A 15,594-nucleotide genomic window follows, 5' to 3' on the forward strand; every position below is an offset into this window, starting at 1 on the left:
AGCAGGTCGGCCGCGCGAGGGATATGCAGATGGTAAACGTTTGGGGCCGGGGCACCGGCCGAAGCTTCGGCCGGTCCAGTCCACGCACGCGCGACGCGACCCACTCACGAGCAACCACGTGGCGCGATGGACCCGAGACGACTAGTCCTCCTCCCTTTTCTCTTCTTCCTCTCGCGCATCTCTCTCTTTCTCTCTCCCCGCTGCCATGGTCAACGCATCGCCCCGTGCCGCAGGCCTCCCAGGTGCGCCGCCATTCAGCAGATCTGGCCGCCCTCGACCAGATCCGCGGGGATCCGCGTGCATCGGAGCTCTCCCTGCCTCACCGGACCCGGCCACGCCGGAGCTGCAACCAGCCATGGCAGGACTACACCCCGCGGCCCAAATTTGCTGGAACAGGCCGGCGAGTGCTGCAACCGTTGACAGGAAAGCTTCAACCCAAGATTAAAAATGCTTCAACCGTATATACAGAAAGCTGTAAGTGTTCAGTGCTATCGAGGGAAGCTACAACCATCTATATAAAATGCTACAAACTTTGATGAAAACAGCTTCAACCGAACGATAGAGAAAAGTTTTCACCCAGACATTGCTCAAAAAAAAAGTTTCAATCATTTACAGAAAAGCTTCCACCATAGAGGGGAAAAGCTTCAACCATTGAGATAAAAGCTACAACCGTATCAATTTTTTGCTACTACCGTCTGTGTTTTTGCTACATCCATTCATGCGGCCATGGTGCTTTTTTACGACTGAGCTGTGACCGGCGACGACGAGGACGGCATTTTTGTTGCAACATCCTCGTTTTTGCTACCATTGGTGCTGTGTTTTGCTACATCCGTTTAACATTTTTGCTACAATGGCGACACCGATGGATTTTTTTGCTGCAACCGTTGTCTTCATTTGCTACGACTGACACGGGAAAATGCTACCACGGGGCATCTCTCTTTTTTGCTGGAACAAATCATCGGTGAGGCGGAGCTGCATCCATGGCACTCCGACGAGCAGCGGGGGCAGCGAGCGGTCGGGGCGGCCCCGACGGGCGGCCGGGGCGGCCCCGACGGGCGGCCGGGGCGGCGAGCGGACTTGGATGAGTTGAATCGCGGAGCTGCATCCATGGCGCTCCAACGGACGGCCGAGGCGGCGAGCGGTCAGCTCCAACCGGCGGGCGGGGCGGCGAGCGGGCGGGGCGAGCTAAGTGTCGGAGCGTGGGCCGGCCGGCGAAGACGGGCGGCGAGACGGGGTTCCTTTCCCCATCCGCGCTCGCGAGAGGAAGACGACGCCCTGATTGGATAAGGATCCAACGGATCGGAACAGGCCGATCTGACGGCTAGGATTGGACCGGCCGAAGCGTTCGGCCGGTGCGCCGGCGCCTAGCATCGGTCTATGCGGATGGCACCGTAACCGTATCGCCCGGGAGCATATCCCCCTCCCGTTTCGCTCTCACCGACCTCCTCTTATCCCCCCTCTCGCTCTCTCCCGCCTCTCCGCGCCACCACCACATTCCACTGCATCCATGGCCTCCCCCTCCCGCCCGGCGCTCCCTCCCCACCTCCGCCTCCTCTCCCCGCGCCAGCTCCCTCCCCTCCGCTCGCCTAGACGTCGCGGCGCGGGCAGCCGCGTCCTCTCCTCGCTCCCCTCCCCGTCCCCGTCCCCGCCCTCGCAGCAGCGCGTCTCCACCGCCTCGCTCGAGCACGGCCCCGGCCCCGGCCCCTCCGCCGAGCAGCAGCCGCGGCCGCACGACCAGGCGCTCGCCGCGGAGGTCGCGCGGCTCTCCGCAGCCCGCGCGCGCCTCCGCGCGGCGCGCTCCCTCGGCGACAAGCTCCGCGCGCTCGACGCCGAGCCCCGCGTCGCGGCCTTCTTCGGCGACGCGTCCAGCCGCGGGGTCCTGGGCGGCCTCCGGCCCCGGGAGGCGTACCTGCTCAAATGCCTCGTCGCGGCCGGCCAGGACCACGTGCTCGGCGCGGAGCTCGGCTGGGCCGGCGGCGGCCACGAGCGCCACCGCAATGGGGGCGGGGGCGGGAGCGCGCTGAGGGAGGCGCTGTACAGCCTGGCCGATCTGGTCGGGAGGTGGAGCGAGGAGGGGGCGGCGAAGGACGAGGCCGGGAGCGGGGAGACGGAGCTGCTGCTCGGACGGCTGCTCAAGTTTCTCGGAGACATCGAGGAGTTCTACGACTGCGTTGGAGGCATCATCGGGTGAGTGAGCATCGCCTCTTTGTCTGCACCGCTAGAGCCTAGAGAGTTGGAGACTCGGTACACGGCCGGCCAAGCTCCATGCAAGTGCTGCCAAATATGGCCCTCGCTTAAACTTGAAGCTACTATTAACTGCCGACTGGCAAGTGAGCTGATCGCCTATTTGCCATAACTTGTCTGTCCTACTCTGGTCTTCGTAGTTAAAACTTCCATTATTTGAACCATTTCATCTACTAGCTTTGATCTTCAAATTTCAAATAGTATTTCTGATATTGCTCTGCTCCAGCTACCAAATTATGGCGTTGGAGCTGCTTTCGGTCTCCAAGTCCAAGGACAGCAAGCACCGGCATAGCAAAGACAAGTTTGTCGACTTCCATGTTCCCACTGGACTTAATCTATTGGAGGATACAGAATATGCATCTCAAGCTGCCATGTGGGGAATCGAGGTTATTACGGATGCCACATTAACTAAGATTTGTGACAGAGGACATTGACATTGTTTTTTAATAATGTCATTCCCCCTTACATTGACATTGCTCAAGGGTACGTACTGAAATATGATCATTTCTAGGGTTTGCCAGAACTTGGTGAAATTTATCCAATTGGTGGTGCCGGTGACCGTCTTGGTTTAATGGACTCAGATACCGGTGAATCCCTTCCTGCCGCATTGCTTCCTTACTGTGGAAGATCTCTACTGGAAGGACTGATGCGAGATCTGCAGGTACTTGTGTTTTGTATAGAAAACTCTAATTTGGGTACATTTTTTTTACCAAAGAATTGCTTAAAATAATGTACTTAGGTGCCATGGACACTTGGATAATATCTTGTATGTACTGAATTTTATGACAGGCTAGAGAGTTTCTCCATTTCAAGATCTTTGGGAAACAATGTATAACCCCTGTGGCGGTCATGACAAGCTCTGTGAAGAATAACCATGAACATATAGTTGCCATCTGTGAAAGACTTGAATGGTTTGGTAGAGGCCGTGAGAACTTCCGCTTGTTTGAACAGGTATATAATTGGAGACTTCTGGCATTATCTTTTCATTTGTGTGCATTTCTATTTAGTACAATCGTCAGTTACACATTCTGCCCAGAACTTCTGTGGAGTTCTAACTAAATCTTTAGATCATCGAGTTCTAACTAAATTGCATCATGGCTTTTCTAGCCCTTGGTGCCTGTAGTAAATGCTGAAGATGGCAAATGGTTAATCAGCGAGTCACTTCTCCCTGTGGGTAAACCCGGTGGTCATGGCGCTATTTGGAAGCTTGCTTGCGATCGAGGTGTATTTGAATGGCTTTATTGTCATGGCAGAAAAGGTGCAACTGTTCGTCAAGTCAGGTTATCTGAACAGCATCTGTTTTTCTCTGTTGTGTAAAGAATTGTTTGGAAGGGGGAATAACTGTCAACCTCTTTTGCTATTTTCAGCAATGTTGTTGCTGCAACTGATTTGACGCTGATGGCATTGGCTGGAATAGGCCTGCGTCACAATAAGGTAAGAAAAATGCGGATTTCTCTTCTGAGTAGCTCACATTAGTTACTAATATTAACCTCGACTATGCTATCTATTTTGCACCTCCGGATTGTATTATGGATTTTTTTAATCTCTACATATGCTGACATATAGCATATCGTACCTCAGAAATTAGGTTTTGCATCTTGTGAGCGAAGACCAGGTGCTACGGAAGGGGTGAATGTTCTTATTGAAAAACAAAACCTTGATGGGCTCTGGGAATATGGTATCACTTGCATCGAGTACACTGAATTTGAAAAATACGGCATATCAGAACCTACAGCAACGAATGGCAGGTAACGCACATATTATCCCAAAGTGCGCACCCCGTTTAAATACGACGAGGGCCCCAATTGCATACCTTTATTCTGCTCCTGATGCTTTACCCATTCCCTCCAGTTTTTGTGTGTCATATGCTCTTCATGGTGAATTTAATATTGTAGAAGCGTAAGCTATACTCTTTTGTTCTTAGCTACAAAAGTCAGTTTTTATATGTATCCTATGAAGCTGTCACCGAGATTGACACTAATTAAAAAAGATCCAGAAAAATGTGAGTAGCCAGGTTATGTTACCTTGAATTCTGAGAAGTATAAATGCACGTCTTTGCATTCTTGTATATAGATTTACGTCAAGTTACTGTTGCAAGATGGCAATCATTTGTTAGTACCATAGTGATGTTGATCCGGCTGCATATGATGTAGCTTCAAACACCCTCTTTCTCAGCTTCATTTTTTTTGCAAAGGATGTGTTTCAAACACCATGAGGTCACGGGTTCAAGTCCTGGAAACAGCCTCTTACAGAAATGTAGGGAAAGGCTGCGTACAATAGACCCAAAGTGGTCGGACCCTTCCCCAGACCCTGCGCAAGCGGGAGCTACATGCACTGGGGCTGCCCCCCTTTATGTGTTTCTCAGTTTTTCCGGTTTGGTTGGATGCAGTGATGTTTCCTACCACTAAGATTCAGTCCTTTTGTGTGCATCAGTATCTATCTTCCTCAAATCATCTCGGCTTTTGTTAATTTAGTTTGCAGGCTAGCTATCCAGCAAATACAAACATTCTATATGTTGACCTGCAAGCAGCGCAGGAAGTTGGATCACGGAAAAATGCTAGCTGCTTACCAGGAATCGTGCTAAATTTGAAGAAGGCAGTATCATATGTGGATCATCTGGGCTTTGAGTGTAGGTACTTGCTTTCCAGTAAATTCCCTACGCACTTCTGGCCTTTCTGTATTCCTAGTGTTGAGTTCTCTACACTTGTAATCTTATCACTTGGGCTTATAATGTGAAACATATTATTAATCGCACAAAGATTTCAGTGGGTGGGCGGCTACTTAATATGCTTGCTATATCATTTATGTACTGAAGGCTTGCTTGGTTATGTCGGCATAAATGCGTTGCATATTGCTTGGTAGCTGGTGTGGGAAGGGCGACAATATGACTGCAGCTAAGGCAGCGACAGTTAATTCATGGAAAATTGCAAAAGGCCCCTACACACGCAAAAAAAATAATTTTGGCCCTTTGAGTTCATGCTAATACAAAACTGCAATGGGACTGGGGGGAAATCGAACTATATACCTGTTACAATTAACTGATTTATTATGATTCACCAACTTATTTCTGCTACATCATTTTTCCTATGTGACAGCGCTGCGGGTGGCAGGCTAGAGTGCACAATGCAAAACATAGCAGATAATTTTATGAACACATATAGCTACAGGTGCAGTGAAGGAATAGAAAGTATGTAAGTAGTTTCATATTTGCTTCCCATGTAATCATGTCTGTATCCAACTACCTGTCTTTTTGTGTCTCGGGTTTTTAGTAACCTCGTATTTAACAGGCGAGCTCGACACGTTCATTGTGTACAATGAAAGGAAAAAAGTCACTTCATCAGCTAAAAGGAAGCTGAAACCAGAAGACAGATCATTGCACCAGGTCAATATCACACTATGCAATCCAAATGGATACTCATGTTGCTGCACGCAAATTATGGGATTCTAAACTTCTACCTAACTTGGTGTACCTTCTAAAACCTAAAGGGTTTCATTAAAGCTTATACTTTCTACCTCATGAATTCATATATATGATATATTATCATTTTTACATTTCTGAGTTAGTATATATATTCTATATCTGTCTGGTGTCTGAAACTATCTCTCTGACAGACTGAAGACCCACACTTAATTTTATACTGATTGCGGAAGTAAAAATTTGACTGTTGTCACGTTAGTGTTACTGTATTTTATGTTTAGTAGGCCAGCGCTTAGCAAGGTTTTCAGCATCAGGATACTAGGCAGTATCATTTTTTAGTTTATAGGATTAGGTCGTAGTATCACTATGCTATGAGATTTTTATTCTCAAGTATAATTAATAGCATGTGAGAGGCTTCTGGTACTGCTACGTTTTTATGACATACTAGGTTGTAAAGCTTGACCATAACAGCTGGAAAAAAATAATCTTGACTTGTGTTTACGATTTGTTTGTGTACAGACTCCAGAGGGTTCACTCCTCGACATTATGCGCAATGCTCATGATCTTCTTTCTAGCTGCAGCATAGAGGTTCCAAAGGTAATTGTACTTCTGTGCTCTGTTTTGTGATCTTATTTTCACATGTAACGTGGAAGGCATCCCATGTGGTATTTTCTCACTTTAGTAAGCAGAACCGATTGGTATTAGCTTCGGTTGGAGTTTTAAAAAAAGAGAGCTGCAGCTTGTCAGTGCTGGACTTGTCATTATGGTTCCGTCCGGCAGTAGTATTTTTGCTAGTATTTTGAAACTTCAGTGCCCTCTTCATCTTTGAAAAATTATATTACCCAGTAAACCAGTAATATTTTGAATATTATGTACTGACTTAAACTGCGTTCAGTCATATCCGTAGCATATGCTAAGCTATTACCTTCAGAAGAATAGTCCTAAATGCATTTACATATGTTCATCTGATTTACTACTGCGAGATAGACCAATGAAATCGGAAAAAATTAGCCATGCAGTAAAAAAAAGTGAATTCCTGGAGCATTCCCTCATCTGAAAAATGTTATTTATATGATTAGTTAATATGAAACAATGCAAGTCAGTGACTTATACCACTACTCTTTGGAAATGAAAAGGACACAGTGATTTTCCAGTGCATACATTTTCCTATACTATATTCAAACTTCATACATGTTATTCTTAGTTTATCTGTTTCCAAGGAAAATAATAGAATATTCTAGATCTCATGAGGTGTCTTTCTGAAACTTAAATGAATGAACGTATTACATACTATTTGCTATCTAATTTACTGTATACTATCTAATGTCATAATCTTTTGAATTGTTCTTCAGTTTTCTGGTTAAAGATAATAGTGAGTGCATGAGTGCACCATTCGGTACCAGCTTTTATCATGCCTTGACATATCTTTTTACTTATCAATTCAGGTCAAAGACAATAATGAGTACTTGCATTCTGGGCTACCATTTCTCATATTTCTTCATCCTGCTTTAGGTCCATTTTGGGATATCATAAAGCAAAAGGTATGTTACTTCAAAATTAAATGGGTAAAACATGATAGCCCTAGCCTTTTCATCTCTTCACTAATGCATTAGTTTCTCGACATGATATATATTGAGCTTCCACTGGTGGAGCATAGTTGAGAGTGGCAAATTATTTTCCCAGGTCTCCTTAGTGCCCCGCATTCAAGGTTTATGAGTGGACGAGTTGTTTTTTTGGTTGAGACTCATATACTAATCATGACTAATCAACACTAGTCGACACTGAAGTTGCAACTCATAGACTAGTTGACGCTGAAGCGTAGTCGGCCCTGGAGTTGAGACTCATAGACTAGTCCTTGGACTTATAATCCACCACATTACATGTGTGCAAAGATATAGGCCAGCAGCGTATACATTTGATTCCCAGAAAACAAAAACAGCTTATAATCTTTTGAATGAAAACAAAAACAGCTTATAATCATGATATAGTGATATGCCTCGTTTATCTGCATTTAGCTCTAGATTTGTACTTTAGAAAGTCAGTTGTTTCAGCCTGAAAACACATACTCCCTCCGTTCCTAAATAATTGTCTTTCTAGATATTTCAACAAGTGACTACATACGGAGCAAAATGAGTGAATCTACACTCTAAAACATGTCTACATACATCCGTATGTTGTAGTCCATTTGAGATGGCTAGAAAGACAATTATTTCGGAACGGAGGGAGTAGATAACACAATATCGAAGTGTAATGCACATGAAGTGTAAAACACTATGCTGCTGTCTGGTGCCATGACATGTTCCTTCTATATGAACGGTGTGTGCAATGGACAAGCCGTCCCTTGTGAAATATCTTTTTACATGACTTTCATGTTTAGTTGCCAGTGCTTACAATCTTACAGTCTAAAACTCTGTTCTATATGCGTCATTTTATTTTTTCTAGCTATGTGCTTAGTTGCTTTTGATGGCCATGATTACTTCAATATCTAGTTTTCCACACATGCAGTTCATAGGTGGCTCCATCTCTAAAGGTTCAGAGTTGCAAATAGAGGTGGCAGAATTTCTATGGGAAGATGTTGAGGTAACCATTAAAACAGATGATTAGCATGTATTTGCCCCATCATATGTCTGACTGAATTTATTGATTTTAATTTTAGCTGGATGGGAGCCTTATTATTCTAGCTGATAACATTATGGGCTCAACAAAGAGGAACACTCATGGTGAGCAAATACTACACTATGGAGCCAGGTATCGTCTACTCTAAAGCACATATTCTCTGAAGCACGCATCTATCATGTATGGATGAAAACTCTGAATTCCATGTCTGGTGAAAGGTGTGGGAGATGCAAGCTGCAGAATGTTAAAATTGTGAACGAAGGGATCAGCTGGGATTCTCCCAGTAATGTCTATTGGCAGCATCATGTTAAAAGATCAGAATCTTTAAAGATTATTCTTCATGGAAATGCAGAATTCGAGGCGAAAGATGTTCTCTTGAAGGTGCAATTATTAAGAAGTGTGAATTTCCTTTCCCTCCTTTTCCTTCTTATAATCTGATTTCCTTGTTCTACCAGGGTAACCATATGTTTGAAGTACCCGATGGTCATAGAATGTGCATCCTTCAGAACGAAGCAGGTTTGTTGGTTCATGTACCCTACTTTCTGGTTCAGAAAAGATTGTGTGCAAGCACATCCTCCCGTTTCCCCCTTAGGTTCATAACACAACAAAATAATATACTTAAAACCTAAATTTATCGCTTATATCATTATCTTTTATTACCACTGCGTTGTACTCCCTCCGTCCCATAATGTGAGACGTTTTTTGACACTAACCTCTTATATTTAGTCACAGAGGTAGTAGCTTATATCATGCATCTGATATTTCTCAATGAATTATCTTTGTCCATCAGGGTTTGTTGTCAAGTTAGACCCTATAAAGAAGGAGATGATGGACAGCGGAACGTGGTACTGGGAGTACACGGTAGATGGCGCCCATGTGAAGTTGAATATGGTAGATCCGTGAGGAGATAGTACCAAGTGTAGATTCTTGACTCATTGATTCCGGCTAGGTAAATTATGCCAAGAGCACGTTTGACGAATAGTTTGGGTAGATGAAATCCAGCTTCTAGTTGCTGTTGTATAAGGTAAAAGAAGGGCCGTATAGACTGTTGTACAGTGGACTCTGGACTGCATATCAAAGCCTGCTCTTCAGCCCATTGTTCTCACATTTTAGGATTGATGATGTACATACAAATATACTCAGTATTTCTGAATGTCAAGGAGAATACTCGTTCTCCCCAAGTCAAATGACCCTGTTTATATCTACTTGCACTCTGTAATCTCCTCGCTTTAAGTGAGTGATGCACATACAAAAGACGTTTCTCAATGTTGAGAAGAGTACTCATTCTCCCCAAGTTCTCAAAGGCTTATTCCTACAATGGAGAAGAAATCTTCTTTTTTTCGTGTCAAAACTGACACCATTATTGCATAGCCAAAGAGCCCAAGCCCAACGTATGGTCGCCGTCTGTATGGTCGCCGTCTGCACCCGGATATGTGAAGTACTCCCTCTGTAAACTCATATAAGAGTGTTTAGACCACTATTTTAATGATCTAAACGCTCTTATATTAGTTTACGGAGGGAGTAGGTTTTTTTACTGATATCATACAACCAGTTGACAGAAAATCAACACAGACGTTATGGGGTGGATATATATTTGAAGCCATGAAAATGGACCAGATAGCTCAAGGATTCGACACAAAACAAGTGATGTTTGATTGGCTCATCTAGACCAACAGAAGAGGAGCCCTGCGCATTTTATTTAAGAGGCACAGCATTGCTCCAACCACTGGGCTAGAAGCTAGATGCCCATCCACATACACAAGTCTTACTATCTTGCCGGTTGCGACGTGCAAGGTTGTTCCTTGTAAAGATGACCCCTCGGTATAAAAACCAGAGAAAGTCACAATATTTAAAGTGATCTTGAGCTTCCATAATTTTATTCCTACTTATAGGAACATCACAGTGACAAGAGGTAAAGAGCCGAACATAACAGAGTTAACGGAGAACTTGTACTTCTGGTGTAAGTTCCACCTAAATTCATCCGGTTCTTGTGAAAGTTGTATGCAATCCAGCCGACGAAACAAAGCGTGCCAGCAGCTCGACAAGGAGCCCATTAAATCTACGGGAAGCGATGGTTAGAGGGAGAAGAGAAGGACATTTTAACCAAGGTGTTGAGTAATGTGATTGTATTAGGAAAGACGAGATAGATTAGGATTTATTCTGGCTTGTCTTGTACTCCAAGTTGGTCATTGTACTCCTATATATATGCCCACGAGGCTCAAACAATACATAAAAACTATTCCACAAAATCCCTCTCTCCCTTCTAACATGGTATCTATCGCAAGTCGATCCTAAACCCTAGCCGCCGCCGCTTCCGCACCTACGCGCCGCCCTCGGGACGGTCGGCCTTCATGACCGCTGGCTGCCCTAGAGAGTCTTTTTTCCCGATCCTTTGATCCGGGTTTTCTCTCTCGCCAGTCGCTTTGATCGGCGTCTACTTTTTGGTTTTCCGGTCTACGTGATCCGGTTTGCGTCGCCCACCGCCGCCGTCGACCCCGAGCGCCTCTACTCCGACCCCGGCACGACCCGCCGGCCTCTCCTCCGACCCGGCAGCCACGCGCGCCGAGGCGGCCCGTCAGGGCCAGCCGTCGTCCGCGCGTCGGTCCGCCCATCGCCCTGCGCCGGCCGTCACCGCCCTGCTCCGACCGGGACTCCTGCATCACCCGACCCGGCGGCCTCGCGCCATGCGGCGGCCAATCATAGCCGCCCTGCCGCCCGCCGCGGCCGGCTTCATCTCGGACTCCGCCGCCACCACGCCTGCATCGAGCGGCGTCCCCGACCTCGCGCGCGATCGGCTTGATCACCCGCTCGCCGCCACGATCCGCCTCATCTACGCCGCGCGACCGACCTGGCCCGCCGGTTACGCGTGGCTCCGCAGGTCCCGTGAAGATCGTCCCCGAGTTCAGTGCGCCTCTTCATCGATTGAGCATCGGGCTGCTGCTGCGCCGCCCCGTCGGGCCGCAGCGCCGCCGCCCCGTGGTTCTTCTCCCGGCTGCACCGACCCGCGTCACCGCTGCGTCGCCCCTTCGGGCCGTAGTGCCGCGGCCCGCGGTCCCCCGCTGCCCCGAGGGCGTCCGCTCTAGGCCGTCCCGTGGCTGCATCGACCCTCGCGCCGCCGCTGCGTGGCCCCGTCGGGCCGTAGCAAGTGTGGCACGCGGTCCACGCCGCCATCCCGAGGCCGTCCCCGCGGTTGCACCGACTCGCGAATCGCCGTTGTGTCGCCCCTTTGGGCCGCAGTGTCGCAGTCCGCGGTCCCCGCCGCCGCCCCGAGGTCTTCCCGCCGTCGCCCCGACCCGCCTACCGCCGCTGCGTCGCCCCTTCGGGCCGTAGCGCTGTGGCCCGCGGTCCACTCCGCCGTCACCGCGCGTTGACCTCCCGTGGTATGCGCCGCGCCGTCTCCCTTGGCGCGGGAACGCCACCGTCCGCGCCGGTCTTCGTCACGCTGTCAGGGTTCTTCGCCTACTTCGAGCATCGCCGCCACACTCATAACCTAGCCACCGCCGCCGCCATCAGGCCGCCGCCGCCGCTCTTCTTCGGCCGCTGCCGTTGCTACCCCCGTAGCCGCCGCCGCCTGTCCACCCCGTTCGTCTTCATCCAGCACCAGCCCGTCGCCAGCGTCGCCGTCATCTACCCCGACCGCTTCATCTACTCCGACAACCGCATGCGACATTGGCCCCGCGTCGATTGGCGCCGCAACCATCGTCGAGTCCTTCTTTGCTGGCCTCTCCGACTTCTTCGACATGGCGTACAGCTTGTGCAGGTCCCAGTCTACGCATGCTCGGTGCTGGCAACACCGCCGCGTGCCTTCGTCCACGACGTGTCCCCGGGCCTGGCAAGCCTGGCGCGGCGCTTCGTCAACTTCGTCTCCGTTCGTCTACGCATGCCCGGTGCTGGCAACACCGACGCGTGCCTTCGTCTATGATGTGTCCCCAGGGTTGGCAACCCCGGCGGGACGCGTCGTCAACATCATCTTCGTCCTGGCGCACCACTACTTCGACACCACTGCGCCCACGACTAACTCGGCGCCCCCTTGCGCCCGCGGCTCCACGGCGACTTCCTCGACACCGGCCACCCCGACTCGACATCGACCACGGCATTCTTCGCAGGGCTACCTCGACCACGGCTCCACCGCACACGCTCTCGGCTACATCGACAAACGGCACAAAGGGCTACCGCCTGCTTGAGCAACCTCGTTGGTTTCCACTCCAACCACGACTCCGCGATGCGTCGACCGTTACGACTGTGGGGGGGGGGGTGGTCCGTCGGCTTGCCTTCGGATTCTTCTCCAGTCTCACCGTCTGCGTTGCTACCGTTGTGACTGCGGGGGGATGTTGAGTAACGTGATTGTATTAGGAAAGACGAGATAGACTAGGATTTATTCCTGCTTGTCTTGTACTTCAAGTTGGTCATTGTACTCCTATATATATGCCCACGAGGCTCAAGCAATACATAAAAACTATTCCACAAAATCCCTCTCTCCCTTCTAACACAAGGGATGAAAAAGTGCACATGTGAAGTTTGCACTGTGAGTATAGAGTAGTCCCATATGAAATTGAATATGCCGGACATATAAGGAAATACTTGATTCATTGGTTCCGGCTGCCCATGTGACATCGAATATTGTAGACCTACAAGGAGATAGTACCAACCGTGGATTCTTGATTAATTGATTCTGGCTAGGCTAGCCTGCTATTCAGCCTATTCTCCTCACTTTCAATGGGTGATGCACATACAAAGATATTTCTCAATGTTGAGGAGAATACTCAGTCTCCCCCAAGTTCTCAAAGAACTCTGTTTATTTGTACTACTCGCACTCTGTAATCTCGATCTTACAGAGCAAATTAATCCTAGAGGACGACGCGCAGAAATGATGGAACGAAAAAACACCCATCTAAATCCACATACACACACCTGTTCTCACACGAAATTAAACAAGAATCGCAACGCATATCCGGGGACCAAATCGGTCAAGAAACCCTGCGGGGAGGCGACCTCTCCTGCAGGCTGTCGACCCTGCAGTAGCGCAGCTGCAGCGACACCTGCCGCTCCATCTGGATGTGCTTGTAGAAGTTGGCGATGAACAGCTCCGCGCGCCGGTCGATGTCGTCGTCCCCCGCCGGCGACGACCCCCCGCTCGACGAGGACGTCGCGCCCGACGAAGCGGACCTCGAGTACTCCGACGCCGCCACCGCGCTGCTCGTCCGCGACACGCCGCCCGACCCGAGGCTCGCCGTCCTGGCCGGCCCGGCGGTGGACGCGGGGGAGCCGTCGTCGTCCTCCGCGTCGAGCAGGCCCGGCCGCCTCGAGCCGAAGCTGAGGCGGAGCGGCGCCGTCGCGCCGGGCGCGCTCCGGCGGCCGGCGATGGAGTTGATGATCCAGCGCGTGGCGCTGAAGGAGAGCAGGAACCGCACCTTCTTCACCGCCGTCCGCAGCGTCCCGAGGAGCGACGCCGGCCGCGATGCCTTCTCGGACTCCATCGGATCGGTCGAGGACGGCGACGGCGACTTCTCTTTTCCTTGGTGCCGAGGTTTTGGAGTCGTCGCAAGTGGCTAGCAAACAGCGCGAGACAGATAATGAGACGGGATTAAAAGTGAGAGGGCGAGAGGTTTCTGTGGGCCGTATATATAGCAGGCAGACGTGGAAATGTCGCCCACGTACGGTTAGTCAGTGCGGCAAGCTACTCGGCTTTAAGAAATTTCGAGGAATGTACGCACACACAGAGCATTTTTTTTCTTTTGCGAAATACGTAGCACATACAGAGCATACCATCTCTACATGCATACACGTAGGAGTAGATCGGTAGATGCATGCACTCCGGCCGTTAATTGACGCGTATTCAAGGTCGTATGACCGAGCAACATGTACATAGTAGTATATTTTTTGCATGGAGAGCAACATGTACTCCTACATGGCAATCATTGCTGACAGCAAGAAGGAACGGCGGCAGTATTTTACGTGCACTACTGGTATTCTGAGTCTCTGGCGACGGGGTCCTGGTCCGAACGAGCTAGTGGGGCCCGTGAGCCAGTTGGCGCCTTGCTGTCGTGTCGGCCTCCCGGCCATGCCGCCATGTCATGTACTCATGTTACTCTCGCGTGAGCGCAAGGTTGTTGGAATGGACCTCGCCTGCGACAGACGAGGCGTGCGCTGGAGGAGGCGGGGATCGGGTCAGGTCAAATTCAAAGATTGCCGCTCCGCTTCCGCGCCACCTTGTCTTGTCCGGCCCGTTGTCTCGACAGAAGATGCTTCGGCGGCAAGGCTGCGGACGACGCGGTGGCTCGTGCGAGCCCGGAGTGACGATGACGGGTCACTAGTCCACGCCTGTACAAAGTACAAACGCGTTTGATTGATCGATTTGTGGCATATCTCGTCTCGTGTAAACCGGCTCCGACCTGTTTGCACAAAGAAGACGCCGTTAGTTTTTTTTTTTCGGGAGAAAGACGCCGTTAGCTGCAGCCACTTTTTCTTTCATGTAACAAGAACTTCCAATCTATTCATCTTCAATCATGGTAGTACAACGAACACTAGAAATAATATAAATTACATCCAGATCCATAAACCACGGAGCGACGACTACAAGCACTCAAGCAAGCCGAAGACACGCCGCTGTCATCGCCCCTCCATCGCCGGAGTCGGACAAACCTTATTGTAGGAGATAGTCGGGAAGTCGCCGTGCTAAGACTCCATAGAACCAACGCCCCAGAACAGTAACCGCCGCCGACGAAGAGTGTAGATCAGAAGGATCCAACCCGAAGACACAGGAACACAGACAAACGACGAATAGATCCGAGCAAATCCATCAAAGACAGATCCGCCGGAGACGCACCTCCACAAGCCCACCGACGATGCTAGACGCATCACCGGAACGGGGGCTAGACGGGAAGACCTTTATTCCATCTTCAGGGAGTCGCCGTCGTCTCTCCTTTCTGAGTAGTACACAAACCCTAACAAAACTCAAAAAAATATCTAAAAATGGAGCCCTCCCACCAGCAATGCCCGAGATCTACTCCGCCTCCATGGCCCTAAGAGCATCTCCAGCTGTTTGGCCCCCAGCGCACCCGGCGAATGCCTTTTGGCGTTTGCGCTGGAATTTTTTTCGCCCTAGGGGGCTATCGAGTTTCCAGCCGCGCCCCCAGGTTTCGGCCCCAAACGCCAAAAAAAAGTTGAACTTGTCTTTCCCGCTGCCAAAACATGCCATAGATTCGGCGATCATCATGCCACAAGTCGGCAATCATCATGCCACATGTAGCGATCAAACATACCAAAAAGTCCGGTGATCAAAAGGAAGGAATTGTAGACATGGAACGCATCAAACG

The 15,594-nt window shown here is 49.6% G+C and overlaps 2 protein-coding genes across 3 annotated transcripts; one reads left to right on the forward strand and one right to left on the reverse strand.

The window, feature by feature from the left end:
• Positions 1 to 1,477: 1,477 nt before the first annotated feature.
• Positions 1,478 to 9,481, forward strand: LOC119348489 (UTP--glucose-1-phosphate uridylyltransferase 3, chloroplastic-like). 2 transcript variants are annotated; one of them, XM_037616569.1, is made up of 17 exons: positions 1,478 to 2,187; positions 2,471 to 2,630; positions 2,756 to 2,905; positions 3,034 to 3,195; positions 3,352 to 3,524; positions 3,612 to 3,678; positions 3,826 to 3,992; positions 4,719 to 4,877; positions 5,340 to 5,431; positions 5,514 to 5,626; positions 6,182 to 6,259; positions 7,108 to 7,203; positions 8,168 to 8,242; positions 8,319 to 8,410; positions 8,497 to 8,659; positions 8,734 to 8,794; positions 9,069 to 9,481. In XM_037616569.1, the coding sequence occupies exons 1-17, from the start codon at positions 1,508 to 1,510 to the stop codon at positions 9,179 to 9,181; spliced, it is 2,601 nt and encodes an 866-aa protein (XP_037472466.1). In that variant the 5' UTR covers positions 1,478 to 1,507; the 3' UTR covers positions 9,182 to 9,481. The 2 variants fall into 2 exon arrangements, with proteins under 2 accessions (XP_037472466.1, XP_037472472.1); XM_037616575.1 differs by having other exon boundaries at positions 1,479 to 2,187; positions 5,532 to 5,626.
• Positions 9,482 to 13,018: 3,537 nt separating this feature from the next.
• Positions 13,019 to 13,847, reverse strand: LOC119308105. The gene has a single exon (XM_037584217.1). The coding sequence runs from the start codon at positions 13,753 to 13,755 to the stop codon at positions 13,246 to 13,248; it is 510 nt and encodes a 169-aa protein (XP_037440114.1). The 5' UTR covers positions 13,756 to 13,847; the 3' UTR covers positions 13,019 to 13,245.
• Positions 13,848 to 15,594: the final 1,747 nt, after the last annotated feature.

The sequence above is a fragment of the Triticum dicoccoides genome, chromosome 1B, assembly GCF_002162155.2.
Source record: "Triticum dicoccoides isolate Atlit2015 ecotype Zavitan chromosome 1B, WEW_v2.0, whole genome shotgun sequence".
Taxonomy (NCBI): domain Eukaryota; kingdom Viridiplantae; phylum Streptophyta; class Magnoliopsida; order Poales; family Poaceae; genus Triticum; species Triticum dicoccoides.

Coding starts and splice junctions, on each gene's coding strand:
- LOC119348489 (XM_037616569.1), top strand. CDS start 1,508: ATGGCCTCCCCCTCCCGCCCGGCGCTCCCTCCCCACCTCCGCCTCCTC. Junction 2,188..2,470: donor TGCGTTGGAGGCATCATCGG/GTGAGTGAGCAT, acceptor GCTCTGCTCCAG/CTACCAAATTATGGCGTTGG. Junction 3,993..4,718: donor CCTACAGCAACGAATGGCAG/GTAACGCACATA, acceptor TTGTTAATTTAG/TTTGCAGGCTAGCTATCCAG.
- LOC119308105 (XM_037584217.1), bottom strand. CDS start 13,755: ATGGAGTCCGAGAAGGCATCGCGGCCGGCGTCGCTCCTCGGGACGCTG.